Source organism: Halichoerus grypus, chromosome 8, assembly GCF_964656455.1.
Source record: "Halichoerus grypus chromosome 8, mHalGry1.hap1.1, whole genome shotgun sequence".
NCBI classification, from domain to species: domain Eukaryota; kingdom Metazoa; phylum Chordata; class Mammalia; order Carnivora; family Phocidae; genus Halichoerus; species Halichoerus grypus.
Genome location: NC_135719.1, coordinates 11887485 through 11908840, shown reverse-complemented (window position 1 = coordinate 11908840; position 21356 = coordinate 11887485). Strand labels below are relative to the sequence as shown.

General features: G+C 60.3%; 1 protein-coding gene across 1 annotated transcript in view; it reads left to right on the top strand.

Annotated features, from left to right (window-relative positions):
* The window catches only part of RGMA (repulsive guidance molecule BMP co-receptor a), a 44281-nt gene extending 24049 nt beyond the window's left edge, over positions 1–20232 (top strand). Inside the window, exons 3-4 of the mRNA XM_036069743.2 lie at positions 9865–10379; positions 17760–20232. Of these exons, the coding sequence (XP_035925636.1) occupies positions 9865–10379; positions 17760–18482 (1238 nt within the window). The 3' untranslated portion in view covers positions 18483–20232. The remainder of the gene's footprint in view (positions 1–9864; positions 10380–17759) is intronic.
* Positions 20233–21356: the final 1124 nt, after the last annotated feature.

Sequence of the window (21356 nt, the reverse complement as noted above, 5' to 3'; positions counted from 1 at the left end):
TCGAATGTCCTGTTTGCCATTGATCTAGCTCCGCACAGCCCCAGTGGGAGCGGGGGCAGGGTGTCCAGTTTGGCAAGCTGAGGTGTGCCCTTTTCCTTGGCACTCGGCGTGCTTTCTTGCAGCAACTTGGCATGCGTGGCTGGGGCGGAGCGGCCCTGGCTGGGTGGGAGAAGGGGCAGTGCTTCCTGCCTCGGCTCAGTGGGTGGCAGTGGGGCCCCTCTCCCCGCAGGGTGGGAGGCACTGAGTTAACCCCCGGCGCCCCAGCCTACCCACCGCCCCTTCCTCCGGTCATTTGAGATTCTCTGTGAAACTTCCTCTTGCCTGACTCCTTCTCCTGTCCTGGAGGAAGCTCCGAGAAAAGATCCTGGTGCCTCCAAGGGAGTGGCGGGCTAGGTGGGTTCCCTGGGACAATCTTGGGCTGCACCGGGGAGGAATGCTTTTTAGGAAAGAAGACCACTTCTGGCTTGCTGCAGGTTAAGTAAGGTAGGGTCAGCTGCACCTGGCAGAATACCCAGGCTGTCACCTGGGTGTGTCCCTTGAAGTACCTGCTGTCAAACACGTCGATGTTGACGCCATGGTGATCTGGTGCAGTTCCTGTGGGAGAGACAGACGGGCGGGTTCCGTGCATTTCTGAACTCAGGGAGACGCCAGGACACTGCCCAGGCCAGAGTGAGCCACATACTGGCACCAGCTCCATTCGCTGCCCGGGCCTTGGTTCCGTGCTGAGGGGACAGAAGAGGGTGGGGAGTGGCCCGCTGCTCCAACTGCTCCTGCCAAAGCCAGAGTCCCATGCTGGGGGCCCTCCCCACCTCCTTCAGGCCCCCCATCACAGCTTGATGATAAGAGGGGAGCCCCCGTGCCTCCATGGCCCAGAGCGAGCGGGGGACAGGAACAGGAGGTCTCGGGCTTCGGTGGACTAAAGCCACCTTCTGATCATGCCGTGCACCTACTGAACATTGGCCGGGGGCTCCCCACAATCAGCCACATCGAGTCTGAAATCCTTAGGCTGGCGCGGCAGGGTCCAGTCAGGAAAACAGAACCACACGGGGGTATTTGCACAGAGGGACCTGAGTATAGGGGACTGTTGGGCGCTTGTGGGAGCACCTTCGGAAAGGCCACTTGGGACCACGGAGGCACGCACACCGCAGGAAGCCTATTCCACCCGTGGGGCGTGGGGGACCCAGGGAAGAGGAACTGGGAGGGGGGCCAGGTCTCCGAGGAGGATAAGGTGATGGAAACAGCCCGAGGCCAGCGCCCACTTGTGGTGGGATCTAACGGAGCTGGGGGACAAGAGGAAAGGGGTTTGGAGTCCCCTGGCCACCCCCTCACACAGCAGAGGAAAGCACTTTGGAGCTCGGTGACGTTTGCTACCAGCAACCAACCAGTATTTCGGCTCCAGCCAACCTCCGCTGTTCTGGAGGCCGCTGTGCTTCCAGACCTCTGTCCCACGCCACCTGCCAAATCCCACTTGCCCTTCCAGACCTGGTTGACAGAAGTTTGGTAGCTGCCTCCACCGGAGCAGAGAAACCCACGGAGGCTTGTTGCAAGAACAGCATGAAGCACCTGGTAGGGTCCAGAACTTCCAGCGAGTAAATGAATCCAGACAGTTGTCGTGCTAGGAACCCCCCCCCCCCCACGACATTGGACAAAACCAACTCGATCACGGGGCTTGTATTCCAAACGAGCCTTACCCCTTTAAGAGGAGGCAGGTTCTTCCCCTCTGCTGGCTCACCCCACCCCTCCTACACAGCCACTGAAACCCGATCTAACCCCTTTGCACGCGGGTAATTTATTGGTCTATTGGGCTTTTCTTGGTGGCAAATTGCATTGTCTTTATTCCTGGGTTCTGGCCGTGGAGCGGTTCGCTGCATTCCTGAGACTCGTTTCTCAGGGCGATCCTTCACACCCCCTCGGTGCACAGTGAAATAAGTTTTATTGGGCTTCTTTGTTATGCAAACAGGGCGGTAATAATCAGGCTATTATTCCGAAAGATTGGGCTTGATTAACAGTTCAAAGGAGGTCTCTGAAAGCAGCTAATGCCGCGCTGGTGCATAAATATTTTCCTCCTGCCTGGGGGGGGGGGGGTACGGCTGATGCTCCGAGCTCCCTGCCCCCGGCTTGCTGTTTCCAAGAGGCGCTGGGTTGCTATTGAAAGGAAAGGAATTAAGTCAGGCTGGCTGTGAGGCTCTCATTCCTCTCGCGGGCACGTCTCAACCCCCAAAGGAGGCAGTCCGGAGCCCACCTCCCCCCAAAAGTGAAATGTTACATATGCGGAGTGCCGCGGCACGTGCAAGCCCCCAGCCTCCCCCCGGAGACCTAGCAGAGCCCTGGGTGGGGGGGCTTAAAAAAGGCATCAGATCTGCTAAGATGGTTTGAGTGCGGGGTGGGGGAAGATGAGGGGCCCCTGCTCTTGGGAGGTGACCCCTCAGCTGGGGCGTCGATGGATGATGCAGACCATTCAATGAGACCCAGAGCCTCCAGAGGCTGAGGAAGGTGACACGCAAGGGCCGAGGGGTCATCTTCAGTGTTTGCAGGGTGGTCCCATGTGAGCCTTTTCTGTGTGGCTCTAGACAAGAGCCGAGGCCCCTAGGATATCCCTGGAGGCAGATGCAGGTCCCCAGCTGGAGCTATCTAGAGCAGGAGGGGCCAGTCCTGTCCTCGCAGACTTCGGGTGGCAGTGGAGGCTGGCTGGAGGTGGAAACCGGTGACCAGCGACCCTGGATGTCCCTCAGACCCCCGGGGTTCTAAAACTCCATGGCGCATCTTGAGAAGCCAAGATAGGTAGGTCACAAAGTGATCATTAGATAAAGTGATCTTGATTAAGTCGATGGCACAGAGAGACAAGGAGTTCTGACCCCAACTGCACGAGTCAGGAGCCGCCCAGCCCAAGGACACAGTGGCTAAGATGGAAATGAAGCGCAGGAGAACTGACTTCCGGTCAGGTTCTTGATCCCCCGGCCCTGTGCCTATTGGCGGTCTTGGATCCATCCAGAGGTGGCCAGAGGGCCAGAAGGGGCCACTTTGCTGTCTGCAGGAACCAGGCAGGGAGGGGGCAGCCATGACCTTCTGTCAGCCCAAAAGCACCAAGGGCGGCTCACCCTGCAGAGCCTGGTCTCCTCTTCCTGCCTGCATGAGTTGCAGTAAGATTTGTTTCAGCCTCTCCCACTTTCCTCTCCGTGCGTCCTTCCCTGCAATGTTCACATCAGAAAAAGTCCAAGGCTCCCTGCCTGGAATTAAGGTCTCGTGCTTTTTCTTTTTCTTTTTCTTTTTTCTTTTAAGATACGGGACATAAAAATCAGCCCGTCTGTGGTTTCTTTGGCAGGTAACACTGCAGCCAAGAGCTTTTCCTTTTGATGCTGGGCCAGGTTACATTCAGGTTCCTGACCTGGAGTGGCCTCCAGCCCGTGATTTAGTGGGGTAGGCATGGGGCAGCAGGATGACTCCAACAGGGGGTCGAGGGCCCCTCGGCTCTCCACCCATGGGGACTGTCCAGCCCTGGCAGTCCCTTCCGTGTGACCCCCAGGAAATGACAGCTCATGCATGACCACTTTAGGCAGACAGGCCCAGGAGGGCTGGAGAGAAGGCAGGGGTCGGGGGGACGGGAGCCCTGCAAGTCTGGTCCCAGCCAGTCCCTGGCCTCTTGCAAGCCATCCCCCCACCCTGAGCTCTAGCTTCTCCGTCTGTAGTGGGAGTGCTTGGCCGGGAGCCTTAAACGAGGGCTCACCATCCATTTGGGGGGTGGTCACTGACCTGAGAACCTAGGGGTGGCGATGGCCCTACGTCAGGACCTGGGCACGGTCAAAGAAAACACATCTCGCTGTTGGGAATTTCAGGACCTGAATCCTTCTCAGCTGGTGTCCCCAGAAAGGTAGGGCACAAGCACTTTGAAAAGCAGAGAAAATAGCCCCCCAAAGCCTGTTGGCTGTGTGAGCCAGGCATGCATGCACATATCAAATGGAGAAAAAAATTCTTGCCCGCCAATTCAGAGTAGCCGTGAGGATCTGGCGTTCGAGCGGTTTGCAGTCCACACGGGCCGGGGAAGATCGGGGCGTCATTATTGTCATCATTGTTTCCTTTTTGGAGAAGCCTGTGTGTCCTATGGGTCACACCCCCTGCTGCCCCCACTGCACGCGCCGCCCCTGCCCCATCAGCCCCCTGAAGGGCAGAGCCCCTTCTTCGTTGTCTTTGTGGCCCAGAGCCCATGGGCTCGGCCTGGTGTGTGTGGAGGTACCTGAGGTGAAGGAGGAGGGGACTATGTCGTGCCGCTAGGCCTCAGTGTGCCTGGCTGCTGAATGGGCCGTCATAGGGTTAATGGAAATACCTGTACAATATGCTGCTCAGCCTCGGGAACTAGTAAGTGCTCAGCACACATTAGCTGTTAGGTAGATCTGAGTCTGCCCCACAAATTACTATTTAAGCGAGCCAAGTTAACACAAAACTGACTTCCACTGAGCTTCCTTCCAGTGTTCTCAGGGTTTGCTTACATCAACTCCACGGGTCCCTGAAGCCACTGATGAAAGTCCTGACGCATCTCCGTGGCACAGAGAGCAACACTGAGCTCAGAGAGGTTAGTGGATTTGCCCATGGCCACACAGCACTGAGCACCAGAGCTGGAATTGGACCGTGAGCATCTGTCTCTAGAGCACATACGTTTAAACCCTCCCCACCAGCACCGCCTCCCAAAGTGAGGTCCCCCGCTTCCCGAGAATCTCCAGCGTGGCATTGCCCAGTGACACAAAACCTGTCACCGACCGCCTTGTTGACCCTGAATTCACCCCGGTGCTCTGTCTGGGTGGGGAAATTGCAAGTGCTCTCGTTTTCTTTGTGTCACGGAACCCAAGGTCTGTTCCTTTATTCGTTAACAAGAGCAAAAGCGAACTTGTTGACATTGTGCTACAGGACCCAAAGTTTCTGATTCCACCATCTCTCAGGAAACGTCTGGGTGGAAGAGGCATCATGGGGTGCCTCGGACACCAGAGAGGAAAGGATGGCTGCGGGAGAGAAGGCCGGGCCCCGCAGCAGGAGGAAGAGACTGGGTCCCAGGGGCTGGTGGGGGGGAGGGCAAGCAAGAGATGAGAGCTCTCTTCACCGCCTCCTCCATGCCCTGTCCCCCTCAAGAGCTGGGAGAGTCATCCCAGCCCAGGTCACCCCTCGGTGACCACAGGTCCTTTCAAGGAGCGGGGACAATGGAATAGGGGAAGCCGAGTCTACCTGGTCTTCTGGCCCCTGGCCAAGTGAATGTCTCCAATGATCTGGCTTCTGCAGGGGGGGGAGTCAGGAGGGCCCAGGAAGGGGAGGAGAGACAGGGCAAGGCTTGTAGTTCCCGAGGCTGAAAGTCAGGGTGCCAGGCATGGTCGGGTTCTGGTGGCAGCTCTCTAACTAAGCTCTCTAACTCACACCTCCTTGCTGTGTCCTCACGTGGCCAAGGGTGAGCCCCCCCTCTGGTGTCTTTTCCTAGGAGGACACTAATCCCATCATGGGGCACCCACCTCATGACCTCATCTGAACCTAATCATCCCCCAGAGGCCCCCCCTTTCCAAGTACCATCATATTGGGGTGGGGGCTTCAACACAGGAATCTGGGTGGGACACATTCAGTCCATCGCATCCTCCCCGGTGAAAGACAGTGAGTGTGGTGGTGGGTGAAGTCATCCCAGGTGCCCTTGGGAAGTGTGGCGCCCAGCCAGTCATGGCCGATCCGGGTGGGCTGCAGGAGTGGGTGGTCAGTGCACTGAAACAGCTGTATGCACACTCAGCCCGTCCAAATCCAGATGGGGGGCAGAGCCCAGCCAGGGCCCTAACGTGAGGACGAGGGCGAGGTGGGGGAAGGGACACTCTGGTCCAGTGCCCTTCCTGTCCCCTCCCTGTCCCCGCCTGTGATTTCTAACCTCTTACCTCACGGGCGTGGAGGTGTTTATCCCCCTCTGAGACCTTTGTCAGGGCCCCCGTTTGTTGAGCACCCACAGGGTCCCAGGCTGACCAAGTGCATCTTCTCGTTCATCCCTTGGCAACTCTCTAAGGTGGGTGCTACCTCCAGTTCATAGATAAGGAAAGTGAGGCAGAGCCAAGTTCCCACAACTACTGGTAGGGGACAGAGCGGGACTTTGAGGCAGACACTCTCCCTCCGGTGCCCACTGCCCACCACCCCATCTGGCCAGCGTCACCTTCACACCTCTCCAGGTCTGTCCCTAGTCCCGGGTGATAACATCGGGAACATTCTCCAGACTGCTGAGAAATGGGATCAGTGGGACTTCATGGGAGCGAGGGGCTGGAGGAGTTCACCCCTGTGTGGACCCTGCCTAGGGCGGAAGGCCTACCTCTTGGGTGCAAGGGCAGCCGCAGAATGACCGCGGTCGCCCCCTGGGGGTGGTGGGCGGAGCTGCCATCACCACTCTCGGGAGGCTCTGAGAGGGGGAGGGGAGCAAGGGAGGGAGCCCCACTGAGTTTGAACCGAGAGATGAAAGGCCTAGTTTCCAAGGGCCCAAGGCCTGCGGAGGGGGGCGGGGGTGCCCAGGACTGCTCAGGGTTGGCAGCTGTGTCCCTGCTGGGCTTGCACCTTGGGAGAGCCGCCTCCTCCCTTTGCCCCCTCTGCACCCCCCTCCCACGCCAAAGGAAATGCCCCAATCACACACTCCGGACTGGCTGGGCTCCAGCAGGTTCGAACTTGGCCCTTTCGTGACCATTGAAAAGAAAATGGCCCAACTCTAAAGAAGTGTGGCCAGAAGTGTGACCAGCAGCATGGGCCCCCCTTGGGAGCCTGGCAGAAATGCAGAGCCTCGGGCCCACTGAGGCCTGCTGACTCAGCCCAGGCGGTGGTGTGCATGGGGAGGTTTGAAGAGCGCAACAAGCCTGTGTAGAACCTTCCTTCCTGCTGCCGGTCTGCATGCCTGGCCACTGAAGTCACTAGGGACTAGGAGGATTAAGGGCCAGCCGCATCTGTACTGGCAGATCCCACTTGATGACCCCCTTTCGGGGCACCTCTGTAGGATTTCGGTCACGAACCCCAGACCTACTGGAGAACTCTGCCTCTGGGAAGCTGCTCTGAGCCATTTTCAAGGCTGTGAAGACATCAGTCTCCTATCACCACTTGCGGAGTCGCCCCTGTGGGGAAAGAGCCACCAACGGGGGTCAGGAGTGAGACACTCTGCATACCCCACACTGTCTGTGTGCAGGCTGGTCCTGCCCCAGGCCCCGTTCCTGACCCCTGCCTTCTAGCCGCTGCCCACGCTGGAAAGCAGCCCCTGGGAACTGGTCTGCACGGGGCAAGGCCACAGAGCACCTGGGGACCACGGGCCTCGCGGCTGGTGGGGGCCTCTTGCAGGGAGAGGCTGAAGGTCACTGGTGGTGAAGCGTGCCCTTGAACCACTCAGCGGCTGGCGGGCGGAGGCGATCGCATGTGCTAATTGTATAATGTCAAGGAACTGCCCTGGGTGTGGGCTCTTAGGCCCAACAGGCCAGATGCAAAATCCTGCTTCAGCTTCTTCCCAGAGACCTGGGGCCAGAAAGGCAGCCAGCTGAGCCTGGCTGTGCCCCTCAGGGAGGCGGGCAGGGCCGTGGGGCCTGGGGCCGCGGGGAGGGCTGGCTGAGCTCAGGCACCAACCGGAGACAGAGTAGCTGTGACTTGGCTCTCTGCTGTCCCGGGTCAGCTTTGGCAGAGCTGAGCCCCACACAGCTCCTGCTCGGGTTGCCACCGTCTGGTTGTAAAGGGGCCGGTGGTGGCCTTTGTCCCCTTCGGACATGCCGAGCGCCCGAGGGGGACCCGAGCCTGACTGCAGGCAGGGCTCCCGAGGCTGGCGGGCTGGTGGGCGGTGTGGGCGCAGCCCGGGTGGCCGCCACTCAGCACAGGCCCGTGCGCCACTCAGAGCATTTTCTCAGACGTCCCGATCTCCATGATTCTGAGAGAGCATCGCGGGTCAGCACACCCTGCGCCCGGAATCCGGGGGGCTGCCTGCGCGGGCCGTGCGTGGGGGCAGCCGACCAGAGACGGAGAGTAGGTGGCCCCCCAGCGTGTTCCTCTGCACGGCCCCCCTCCACTCACACCTACCCCCTCTCCTCACCTCACCTCCACTGTGAGGGGCTCCTTCACCTTCTCCCACACAGGCCACATTAGCCTTTTGCAGGGTCGGTTGGGCCTTGCGTGTCTTCTATAGTTTGGCGAAATATGAAGACAGCAGGGCCAGAGAATCTTCTAGCTGCCTTTCAAGGGACACCTGCCCCCAAGAGCACACATCTGTGGGAGGGAGACCGTGGGGGGGGCGGTTCTCAACAATGCCTTTCCCCTGTTCACCCCAGGTGCCTCTTCATGGCAATTACCCCCCTTACTTACCAAATCTGCTTAACTCTGTAGTTCTTATATCAAATTTGCTTTATTTTTCCTAATACACATTTAAGTAAATATGTAACCTCTCAAAAGAAAAAATGTCCACACAGACTTCACCGGAAACAGCCTCGTTTGTCAGCAGTGGTGACAAATACAGGGGAAGTTAGGAGAGGAGCCCGAATGTTAGGACGAGCACGGGCTCCCCCGTGCCCAGGTGTGTGACCTGGGCAGGTCAGCTTCAGCTCATGCAGGGGCCTGCCAAGGCCTAGATCTCTAAGAGATAGGCCATCCAGGTGTCCGGGCACAGGGCCGATGCTCAGATGTTCCGTAGCCTGCCCTTAGGTATTTCTGTCCCTGGCTTTATTGGCAACTTGATTTTGGAGGTAAAAGGCCAGCACCAGAGAAACAAACTGACATTTCCAAGGGTTCTCAAGCCTGGCTAGGGGCCCGGTCAGGAGCGGCTGGAGCAGTCGTTCCATCCTCCTGTTGATCACTCCAGCTTTGGGCTGCAAGCGCCGAGGCCAGGCCTCCCAGCTGGTCTGCCAGCCCCTGTGCTCCTGGAGCCTGTGTAGAACCTTCCTTCCTGCTGCCGGTCTGCATGCCTGGCCACTGAAGTCACTAGGGACTGTGCAAAAGAATCGGGGAGGCCAGGAAAGGGCAGCCTCCAAGATTCAGGTGTGTTAAAGCCACAGTTTTCAGGCATGGTCCCTCGTAGCTAATTGGCACTAAAGTCTCAAAGCTTGTGAGTGACTTTTAAAAAAAGCATGAATTAAGGCCAGATCCAACGCTATCGCTCACCGTTGCTTCCCAGCATGCTCTCCTGAGCAGGACAGAGGAGGGAGGGATGGAGCGATGGTAACCAAGAGGGAAGCTGCCCTTGCTCTTGCAGACAAGCTGGCCGGAACCAGGCCTTCTGGGACCGAAGCTCATGGAGTAATCATACTAGCCAACGTTCACTGACCTTCTGCTCTCGTCAGTGCCATTCTTGGTCCTTATCCACTCTGACCAGCCTCATAAGGTACATACTACTATGACTCATTTTCTAGGTAAATCTAACGAGGCACAGAGACGTCCAGGGCTTTGTACGAGGTCACACAGTAGCAGAGCCCAGCACACATAGTGGGCCTTAATTCCCAGCCACATTTCTGCTGAGCGTGCCACAATGCTTGGGGGTAGCTGTGACGGTGTCAGCAGATGTCAAAGGCCCAAGGGTGGCTTGTCAGCTCCCCGAGTCCGGCTGCCCAGGAACACTGACCACGCCGCAGGTGGGAACTGTGGGAGGGGCGTCCACGGGCCCTGGCGGCAGGCCGCTCTGCACGCCCGGCCGCTTGGGGTCCCCCCAGGCCGGAGGAAGGCTGGGAAGGGCAGGTTCCGCACCGCACGCCCACACGCCCGCCTGCGGGGATTATTTGCCATCGGGGCGCGTCTGGGAAGAGAGGTCCTGGGGCGTGTGCCGGCGGCGCTGGCCCGCGGGGGTGAGGAGGCGGGAGCCCGCCGGCTGGCCTTGACAGCGTGTCCCTTCCTTCCCCCCCCACCCCCCGCCAGCCGTGTCCCCGTGCAAGATCCTCAAGTGCAACTCTGAGTTCTGGAGCGCCACGGCGGGCAGCCACTCCCCGGCCTCGGACGACGCCCCCGAGTTCTGCGCCGCGCTGCGCACCTACGCCCTGTGCACGCGGCGCACGGCCCGCACCTGCCGGGGCGACCTGGCCTACCACTCGGCCGTCCATGGCATCGAGGACCTCATGAGCCAGTACAACTGCTCCAAGGATGGCCCCACGTCGCAGCCGCGCCTGCGCACCCTGCCGCCGCCGGGCGACAGCCAGGAGCGCTCCGACAGCCCCGAGATCTGCCACTACGAGAAGAGCTTCCACAAGCACTCGGCGGCCCCCAACTACACGCACTGCGGCCTCTTCGGGGACCCGCACCTCAGGACTTTCACAGACCGCTTCCAGACCTGCAAGGTGCAGGGCGCCTGGCCGCTCATCGACAATAATTACCTGAACGTGCAGGTCACCAACACACCTGTGCTGCCCGGCTCGGCCGCCACCGCCACCACCAAGGTAAGGGTGAGACTGAGGCTCGGGTGGCCCTGCTGTCACCGGGGCCCGGACTCAGTGAGGCTTGGGCGGCCCTGCTGTCACCGGGGCCCGGACCCAGACACCGCGTGCAACCCCCCCCCCCACCATGTTCTTATTTCCAGTAAATGGGCTGATTGTTTACAAAGGAATGTTCTAGAGGGTCTTTGTCATGAGCTAAAGCGACCGGGAACCACCTCTTCACGTTGCCGAGAGTGTGATGTTTCTCCAATGCTGGATGCTGCCTGCTAGGGGTTTGTGAAATCAGTTTTCTGAGGCCAGAACCCAGCAAAAGCATGTCACTTTTTTTTTTTTTTTTAATTGGCCAGGGTAGAACAGGCTGGCCTAACCAAACACCGATAGGAAAGGCAGCTTGCCAGTGCGTTGTGCGTGGGAAGGGTACACACTTCGGGAAGCGGAGTTCCGGTTGTGCGCATGCGCGTGTGTGTGCTTGCGGACCTGGGCAAACGCCGGGTGCAGGTGTAAGGGAGAAACACGGCCCAGAGCACTAGGCTTCAGGCTTTTGGACTATTTCTTGCCCTCCAACTGCATTTTGGTAGAACTCCAGTATTAAATCCTGATAAAAGAGAAGCCCCTGTGCAGGTGTGTCTCCATCATTGCCCGCAGGGAGGGAGAACTCCGACCGTCCTGGACACGGGGACCCAGCACCCCTGGAGGTGACAGCGGTCCTGCCCAGGGGTGCTCACGTTCGCACGTTTACAAACTGAACAGATTTTAGAAGACAGTGATTCCGGGCCCCCCTCCAGGCTGGTATGACACCAGATCTCTGGGTGGGCGCGCGTGTGTGTGTGTGTGTGTGTGTTTTAAAGCCCCAAGTGATTCTGGCATGGATGGGGTTAGGGACCCCGGCTTAGAGGCCAGGGCTCTAGGATGCTGATGGGGCCAGCAGGCTACCGTCCTGCCCTTTCTTTGCCCCATGCCTATACGGAGAGGTAGCAGCCCCAAGGCAGAGCGGCTGTGGTGTGTGGGAACACGGGGAGATGGAACAAGCCAGGATAGAGAAGCAGCTTACTGAGCATCCCAGGGGCCACCCATGCAGCTTTCCCTCCTCCCTCAGGCCAGCGCTGCCTGGCTGGGGCAGCTCCCTTTGACGCATCCCCAAAGTGGGATGTGCCTCTCTGCCCAAAGTGCAGTGGGCTGGGAACACTGAGCTAGCATTTGACCTGGGCCGGTGGCTCTGTAGATGGGCATGTTCTCATTGGCCGTGAGTGGCTGTCCCCATCTGGCACCCCAGAGGCCGCAGAGAGCCGGTCATCTTCTGACCCCAGAAGGCCTCACTCTCTGGGTGGCAGGACTCAAGTCCTGCTCACAGGGTCACAGCCAGAGGCAGCCACGGATGTGGCCCGTGGCCCAGGCACTTGGACACCCCCATCTTCTCCCTCCCCTACGTGCTTCCAGGAGGGTCTCCCGTGACCCCCTATTCAGACCTCAGCCAGAAGGAGCAGCCTCAAGGCCAGGAGGCTGGTGGGCTCTCAGAGTGCAGGGGATGGGGACCCATGTACCACCTCAAGGCCTGGCCCACCAGAGCCCCCGGGGGGTTCCGGATTGGCGGTGGGTCTGTTTTCCTAGGAAAAGCACGTTGCAAAGCGACACGTTGGGCAGCGCCAGGCTGGTCCACAAAGGGCGTTTCTGTTCCTTCCTGTCCCTCCACGTCCCACAGGAGGACGGCGAGGTGACCTGGCAGTCAGGATGATTCCCGCCATCTCCCTCTGCCCTGGTGGCCCCCGCATGCCTCCAGAGGGTCTCTTTCTGGGCCCAGCTGCAGGATAAGAAACAAGTGGGTCTTTGCCCTGTGGACTCCCTAGCAGGCCCTTGGCACCAGGCCGTGCAGCCTGGTGGGCGGCAGAATTATGGCCAGCACTCTCTCCAGCCTGGCCGCCCTCTCAGCCCTCCGCAGAATGAGGGGGGGCCCTCGTCAAGGACCCAGCCACCTTCCCTGGGGCCCCTCCACCTACCCACCTCCCTCCTTCCCTAGAGCCAAGATAAATGAACGCCGGGAGCCTGAGGCTACAGCTTCTAAATCCAGCAGCAAACAGACTGCGGGAGGGAACCCCGCCTCCCTGTCCCACCCTGGCAGGGGCACACAGGGAAGTCTGAGGATATGAGAGCGACGTGGACCTCAGAAGCCCGGCCCCTCCTAACCCAGGCTGGTGTGAGCACCAGATGTGATAACAGAGCCAAGCATAGACCTGGGAGGAATTGTGGTTTGTGACCGGCAAGGCGGGAGGGGGGGCCAGGAGCCTTTAGGCCACGTCCCATCAGGTCCCGCAGGCTGGGGTGACATGCCCGGGCTTAGAACCCCTGGATACCACACTCAGCTCTTCCCAGGCACAGCCTGGGACCCTGAGCCCAGCGATGCTGTCCCCAAACCACATGGATTAATGATCCAGGCACTTGACGGTGTTCTTCAAAGGCCCACTCGGCTCCAGGCTCCCAGGCATTGGGCAGAAGTGCCCAGTCAGGGATGGGAGCACCTCTCTTCCTATCCCAGCATGGAGGCTCCAGAGAGTAGGGGGCTCCCCAGCAGAGCTTGACCAACCCAGCCCCTCTCTGCTGTGACCTAGGGTCACCTCAGTCTCCCCAGCAGGCCGAGAGCCCCACAGCCTTCTGTTACCTCCTCACCAGCCAGGAGGCAGCACGAGGCTGGGCCCCCGGAGACCCAGCCGTGACAGGGTCCGTGTCTGTGGCCAAGTCGGTCCCAGGCCCCCGAGCAGACCGGGTTACCCGGGTGAGAGACACCGGTCTCTGCTCTCCAGCGCCCTTGGCCTGCCCGCGCCTGTTCTCTTGGGCCTCTGGTGCGCAGGTGCGTCAGTTTTGTTCATTCGTTGATTCCGCAGACGTTGACGAAACACCGCTTTGGTGTCAGCCTCTGTGCGGGGGGCTTCCTCCCTTGTGGCCACTCCCAGGCTGATCATGGAGGACCAAAGCAGGCAAGGGGGGCCTTGGGGTGGGTGCAGGATGCTCTGCCCGGAGCACTGGGGAGGGCCTCCCCCAAGTCCTTTGCGGAGCTTGGCTCGGAAGGACGGGGCCAGAAGACTGGCGGAGGGACGGGGACGGGAGGGCAGCCTGGAGCCTCAGGGGAAGCACGGGAAGCCAAGGGGCTGTTACCTCTGAGGGGGTTTTTGTGCCTCCCCCCAAGAGCCCTCTGCCAGGCTCTTCTGCCCACCTGAGCCCACTGCCCTCGGCCCTCCCCTCACCCCGAGGGGCCTTGGCTCGTTTCCTGGGACCCCGGCAATATCCAGCCCGGCCCATCCCTCCGATCTCGAAGGTGGCCACGATGCCGTGTTTGCCAGCCCAAGCTGACATTTTAGCCAGCCTCCTGCCACCATGGGACTTCCTTCTGTGCTCAGCCCCCAGCTCCACCACCCTCCCTCCAGCTGTGCTGGGAGCACCCCCATTGTACAGATGAGAAAACCGAGGCTCCGGAAGGGGAGGAGCTCGCGCCTCTGCCTTCCTCCCCCCTCCCTTGTGCTGGTTCTGCCTAGAACTCACCATCCGTCCCACCGCCTAACTCGTCTCCTTGGTCTGTCGCCCCCTGGAGGGTGAGCTCCTTGAGGACAAGGCTCTCGGACTCTTTGCCCGCCTTGTGTAGGTACAGCCCCTAGCGCCGGGCCTGGCGCGGTGGAGGGGCCTCGGGCCCCCCTGGGAAGGGGGGCGGCCAAGACAGGAGTGGCAGCCGTACCCGTGGCCGAGCTAGCAGCGAGCCGCCCGGCTCTCGACAGGCCCCTTCATGCTGTGACTTGTGGTGGAGTCCCTGGCGCTGGTGCCAAGAAGAGTCTAGCAGGCTGTCAGCCTTCCAGGAGCCTGTCTCCGCGAGAGATGACTGTTAGAGGGAAACCAGCTTTTCCTGTTCCAGGAGACGGATAGCACTTGGAAACCAGCAGCCCCCCACCCCCACCCCCCTGCTCCCCGGCACACCAGGCAGGGACACCGGAGCCCCCCGTCGCTCGCCCCCCCAATGGCAGGACCACCCACTGCCCAGACCACCCTGGCTGCACCTCCCGGCCCCCCACAGGCAGCCTCCACATCGGGGCGGGCGCCGTGGGATCGAGAGAAGGAAGCAGCAGGAGGTGGAGCTAGGAAGTGGGCATTTTTGTCGGCCAGGGATGGCAGGGCAGCGGCAGGCTCCTGGGGTCCGATGGGTAGGGCTCCAAGCGGGATGGAGGGGCTGCGGCCACCTGTGACATCCCACAGCAAACCTGGGGTGCACTGCTTCACAGGACCGGGCGCTGGCCTCCCAGGGAGGCATGGGGACATCGAGGCCGGTGCCCAAGACGCCGTGCCTACCCCGGGCCTGGACTCCGCCAGGCCCCCCCGGCCTCCAGCTTCGGAGCACCAGCCCCTCCTCGTGTCCCGTGTGGACAGCAGAATGTCCCCGTCCATCCTGACCATTCGCCGGGCCCCAACAGGCACAGCGCCAGGGGCCCCAAGACATCCAGGGACCCACGAAAAAGCTTTCATTCGTTTTCAAGTCAGAAGGGAAAGTCAGCATCGTCCCGCCTCGACTGTATTAGTCTTGACACCAGGGTGCTCACAAAATGTAATTTTAATATTTGTGTTGGAGGAGGGGGCCCACAAAGGCCCAAGAGTCTGGAGTCCCCGAAATCCCCAACCGCGGCCTGCCTCTCATCCTCAGCTTTCTGAGTATCGGGCTGGGGTTGGGGGGGAGGAGTTTCTCTCTGAAGGTCCAGGCCCCTCATGCACTCCCGGCCCAGTCACCCGTATGCTTCACCAGTGTGAGCAGTGATGAAACAGCCTGGACACCTCCAGCCGGGCCCTCCATACCCTGTTGGTTTGGCTCAGCCTAGAACTTTAGCTCTGCTCCTGAGGCTCCAGGCTGAGGCCGCTCCCTGCCTGCTTCCCCCTCGGCCTCCTGTCTGTGCCCCTGGCCGCCGCCAGCCCCCCCCCCCACCTCCCGAACTGTAGCCACACTGCCTGGCCTGTGGCCCGGCCCCAGACCGTACCCTGGGCCCCGGCCTCTCCGGACCCTGGGCCTGAGCTGAGGTCCTTCACAGCTCTCCTGCCTCCCCCTGCCCGTAGGACCTGCTTGCTAGGCCTTCGTTGTGCCCCTCCCACTGCCACATCGCCCAGGGCGCCCGAGCACAAAATTCAGCCACGGCCAGGACATCCGGGGCCCCCTCAGCCTGCAGGTATGGTACCCCTCAGGGATCCCATTACACAGCTGGCTGGGCCTCTCCCCTCCTGGGGACAGGGGACAAGTTCTAGGACTGGTGGCCCAGGGGGGTGAGGGCAATGCGCAGGTTAGGGGTGGGGGCTTAGCAGGGGGCCCCAAAAGGCCTGGGTGCCCTCTTGTCCCATGACCCGGCCTCCCTCCCTGGCCTTGGGCCGGAGTTCAGGTTCCAGCTACCCTTGGTTCAGGGGGCAGGGGTCTTCAAGCCACCGGTGGTAAAAAGTTGGCACCTGGGCATAGGAATGAAGGAGGGGTGGTGGTTTCTCTCCCAGATTGGACTCCTGTCTCCAGCCCATGCAATCTTCCTAGTTAGGATTATGGGGGGAAAGAGCAGCCTGGCCCTTCAGCCAGGATAACAAGGGGAAATGCTCGCTCCCCAGGCTGTTTGTCTCCATCCTTCTCCCAGGCCTCCCACCCTGGGGGCTTGTGGCCAAAAAGAGCCCAGGGGCTGGAAACCAAGAGACTAAAGCCGTTCTACCTCTTGCTGGCTGTGTGACCTTGGGCGAGTCCCTTGACCTCTCTGAGCCTGACTTTCCTCCACTCTGAATGGGAGGTCATGTCATCCTCCCCTGCAGCGCCCCACAGGACTAGAAGATGCAGCAACCGCGCCTGCGTCTGTGATTCTCAGGAGGACGGTTACTTGTGGAGCCCCCCACCATCTGCTTCTCCTCCAGCAGCTTGGCGCAGCCCCTCATCCCCCGCTGCAGGCACCAGCAGACATGGGCCTCCCTGCTGCCCTCGTGGGGGCTGCGTGCTCACCCTGGAGCCCCCCTCCCCGCCCCCCGTCTTCCTTTCTCTGACTGGTGCCCTCCTCTCCTTCTTCCCCCTGCTCACCTCCGAGGCCTGGCTGGGTGACCCTTCAGGGCAGCCCTGCCACAGTGGCCTCTGCAGGCCTCGGCCTGTCCGTTCTCTCTGTGAGCCTGAGTCTGTCCTCATCCACCTGCCGTTACGCTCAGCCAGTGGCTGATGGCCCTTTGGAAGGCATCTGGCAGCAGGTCCACGGGCGGCTTGAGAGATCACGTGAGATGGTTGGGGACCAGCTTAGTTGCCTGTCGCTGCTGTAACAACCACCACAAATTCAGGGTTTCCAACAAGCAGAAATGTCTGGTCTTGTAGCTCTGGAGGTGAGAAATCTGAAATGAGTCTTTCAGGGCTAACACGAAGGCGTTAGGAGGGTCCATCCTTCTGGAGGCTCCCGGGAGAAATCCGTTCGGTGCCTCTCCCAGGCTCTGGTGGTTGCCAGCATCCCTGGGCTATGGGCACCCCCCACTCCGGTCTCTGCCTCTGTGGAAAGAGCCTTCCCCTCTTCGATGGTCCCCTCTCCCCCTGCCTCCATCTTGGGAGGACACGCGTGATTCTATTTAGGGCCCATCCAGCTAATCCTGGATAACTTGGCCGTCTCAGTGTCCTTAACCTAATCACCTCTGCGAGGTCTCTTTTGCATAGAAGGTAACATTCGCTGGTTCCAGGAATTAGGGCCTGGTATCTTGGGGGCCATTACTCAGCCTCCTATAATAGATAATGAAGTTTTATTTTTAATTAGCTGTGCTTTTCTTTTTATGGTCCACCTCTATATATAGTAAATGAGCTGGTTTTCTATTTAGGGGAGTGATTTAAAGTTCCCATTCTAAGTCCGTTTTTTTTTGTTTTTGTTTTTGTTTTTTGTTTTCAATAAAACAAGTTGGGTTTTTTTTTTTTACTAAGTTTTTAATTCCAGTATAGTTCACATACAGTGTAATATTAATTTCAGACGTACAATATAGGGATTCAGCAATTCCATACATTACTCAGTGCTCATCAGGATAAGCGTGCTCTTCATCCCCATCACCTGTTTCCCCCACCCCCCCCACACCCACATCCCCTCTGGGAACCATCAGTTTGTCCTCTATAGTTAAGAGTCTGTCTCTTGGTTTGTCTCTCTCTCCTTTTTTCCCCTTTGTCCTAGAGTAAAACAAGTTGTTTTAAAGAAAAAAATTAAGTGCATAATAATGCAGGTGGCACCAAAAGGTGACCAAAATGGGGAGGGACGGCTTGGGGCATCATGGGGGCTCCTCCTGTCCCCAGCATCGCCAGCGTGGGCTGGGCCTCCCCCGCACCACCATCTCGGCATCGCTAACCCCCTCTCTCCATCCCCTTCCCCCTCCTCCCCCCAGCTCACCATCATCTTCAAGAACTTCCAGGAGTGCGTGGACCAGAAGGTGTACCAGGCGGAGATGGACGAGCTCCCCGCCGCCTTCGCCGATGGCTCCAAGAACGGCGGGGACAAGCACGGGGCCAACAGCCTGAAGATCACGGAGAAGGTGTCAGGCCAGCACGTGGAGATCCAGGCCAAGTACATCGGCACCACCATCGTGGTGCGCCAGGTGGGACGCTACCTGACGTTCGCGGTCCGCATGCCCGAGGAGGTGGTCAACGCCGTGGAGGACCGGGACAGCCAGGGCCTCTACCTCTGCCTGCGGGGCTGCCCCCTCAACCAGCAGATCGACTTCCAGGCCTTCCGCGCCAACGCCGAGGGCCCCGGCCCCCACAGGCCAGAGGCCGCCAGCCCCGCGCCCGCGGCCCCGGACACCTTCCCGTACGAGACGGCCGTGGCCAAGTGCAAGGAGAAGCTGCCCGTGGAGGACCTCTACTACCAGGCCTGCGTCTTCGACCTGCTCACCACGGGCGACGTGAACTTCACGCTGGCCGCCTACTACGCCCTGGAGGACGTCAAGATGCTGCACTCCGACAAAGACAGGCTGCACCTGTACGAGAGGACTCGGGAGCCACCGGGCCGGGCGGCCGCCGCAGCGCTGCCCCCCGCCCCCCGGCCCCTCCTGGGCAGCCTGATGCTCCTCGCCCTGCTCCCCGCCTTCCTGGAGGCTGTGGCCGCGTAGGGCAGAGAGGGGCGGCTGCCCGTCCCTGAGCCGGTGGGCGGCTGCAGGAGGGCTGGGGCCGTCGGGGCGCACGGGGGGTGGGGGGAGGGGACGACCCTGCAGGGTCTGCAGGGGTCAGGAGAGGAGGCAGCCACTGGCCGGCGGGCTGTGGACGGTTACCTCAGAGCTGCCCTGGGCTGTGTGCTGGCAAGGGCTGGGGCAGGGGGTGGCCCCTCCCCCCCCACCCCGCCCCCTCCGTCAGGGGGCCTTGAGAGGTCGTGGTGACTGGTGCTGTGATGTTTGTGACAGTTGAGTTGTGTGAGGGGGGGAGCCGCTCCCCTCCACCCGCCCCGCAGTGTGAATGTGCAAAACAGAGCCCCTCAGGCCGAAGCCCCCCACCCCTGCCCTGCCAGAGACACTGGGATTGATCAGAGTCGAGCTCCTCCCCCCCCCCCTGCAATGCACTGAAACAGGCCCAGCCGACCGCTGCCCGTGCCCGCCACACGCACACACACTCACACGAGCACACTCGCACACACTAAGCTGAGGGGCTGAGGCATCCGCGAGGCTGGACCCCCCCCCAGGCGGGGCCTCCTTTCCCCTCGGGCCTTAGGACGACTCTGGGGGGCTGCTCGGCATCTTTAGCAAATTGTCATCCTTTGACCCAAAGGTTGTGCCCGCCTGGTGCCTTCCTGCCGTGGCCTGCTTGTGAGCCGAGGAGAGACTCCCGCGCGCAGCCTGGCTGCTGGGTCCCTGCTCCGGGTCCCTGCTGCGGGTCCCTGCCTCCAAGCCTGCAGCTGGGCCAGCAGGGGCTGTCAGCAGGAGGTCTGAGCGACGACACTCACAGGCTCCGATGCTCTTCTCGGGCTCCTTCCCTCCCCGCCCCCCAGTCCCCCCCTGTGCTTAGGAGGTCATGTCCTCATTTCTAAATGTCTAAACAGAAGTACCCCTTGCTTTCTGTCCCCTTCTTTCCGGCAGGTGGCAAGAGCCCCCGGGCAGGGGAGCTTGGGCCGCAGGGCGTGGGCAGGAGGCGCAGTGGACAGGGCCAGCTGGCCTGCCCTGATCCTCTTCGTTCCCCTCACCTGCCCCCCAGAGCCCCGCTCCCCACCTGTCCACCCACATCTGCAGGCTGAGGAGAGGAGCAGGGTCTGCAAGCTTCTCAGCCCTGAGCATCCCTGGCTGGTCTCATCCCTCGAGTCCCCTCCCTTAAGCCCGTGGCCACACAGCCAGGAGAGGGGGGCTTGCTGCCGAGAGCCCTGGCGCCCACCTCCTGCCATCCCGGGCTGCCCATCCGAGGAGCCCCAAACCAGTCCCGCCTCTGCTGCTGTCCCAGAGAACCCAGGGACCAACACCGGGCCAGGCTCCACCCCCAAAAGGGGCAGGAGGGCGGTTCCCACAGCCCCCACACTGTCCTGGCCCTTCGGTCTCGGGGCAGCCCTTCTGCTGTTCCCCAGGGACCTCTCATACACTGGCGCAAGAGGCTCCCCGCCTCCCCTCCAAGAGGTCCCCTTTCTCTGCCCGACCCCAGGGCAGGCAGGTAGGAGGCTCGGCCCCGGCCCGCCCTGCTGGTTTTTAGATGGTCCCTGTGTTGGAAGTAAAAAGTGAAGCACTTTATTTTGGTTGTGTTTGATTGCGTTCTGCTTGGAAGTGGGGACCCCTCACTGCGTCCTTGTGTCTGCGACCTGTGTAGAGTGTCACCGCATGTACATATTGTAAATTATTTATTAACGGCTAAATGCAAGTAAAGTTTGGGGTTTTTTTTGTTTTGTTATTTTCTTTTGGACTGCGTGTTGGAATTTGCTTTCTGAATAGACTGGCTCCTTTGGAGGGGTGGAGGGTTGGCTTCGATGGGGGGGGCCCCTTATGGTATGTGCGTCCGGGCATAGCTAGCCCACGTGTGTGCACACGTGAAGGGGAGTTGCGGACGCTTGTGGAGCGTGAAGCCATTTAACACAAGCTCCCTACTTCTCTAAAATTACTTTTTCTCCTATGGGGCTTGAGGGCTCCAAGTGAGGCTGGAACAGTTTTGGGGACAGATGATGGCCACATGGCGGAGGGACATGAAGGGGGTGGGGGGCACGAGGTTGGGTGGGCTGGCCTCAGACTCAGGATGATGCCGGGTCAGCTGCCCCCATCAATCTAGGAGCCCTAGAGCTGGGACTGTGGCTACTGCCCTCCCGCAGGTCCCCTGCTTACACAGCCCAGGGCCAGAGTGATGGCTCTGCAGAGGGGATCAAGGCTTGCTTGGGGCCAGGTTCCCTACTAGCTGTCATCACATTTCACCTTTTAAAAACCAAGCAATGAGTCAGGAACAAATTCATGCCCATCTTACAGACAAAGAAACAGAGGCTCAGAGAAATGAATTGATTTGCCTAGGGTCCTTAGCAGGGCAGGCCCAAGAGGTCCTTTTTGTCCTGTCTGGGACTGCTCTTAACACCAAATGTCATAAGGGGGAATAGCAGCACCGTTAAGCCAGGCCACATCCCGGGGTTCTCCCCTTTCCTAGCCCTGTGACCTTGAGCAAGTCACTTAACCTCTCTTGAGCCTCTGATTCCTCCTCTGTAAGGTGGGGAGTGCCTATCCCATAGGGTTGTTGGGAGAATCGGCGAGTTAATTCCTGTAAAGGACTCAGGACGGGGCCTGGCACACAGGGAGTGTGCCAGGGCTGGTATCCCTGTTTTCCCAGAGCAGGAGGGGTTGAGTGAGGCGGTGGGTGGGAGGAGAGGGGAGAGGGCCACACAGACCCTGAGAGCTTGGGAGGGGGGTAAGCTGAAAGGCTAGTGAGGGCAGGAATCCAGAGAGTGAGCGTGTAACCCATCCAAACCGAAGAAGAAGGTCAAAGGCAGGAAGGGAGAACCTTCTAGAACCCAGGTTCCCAGAGGGAGCGTGAGATTC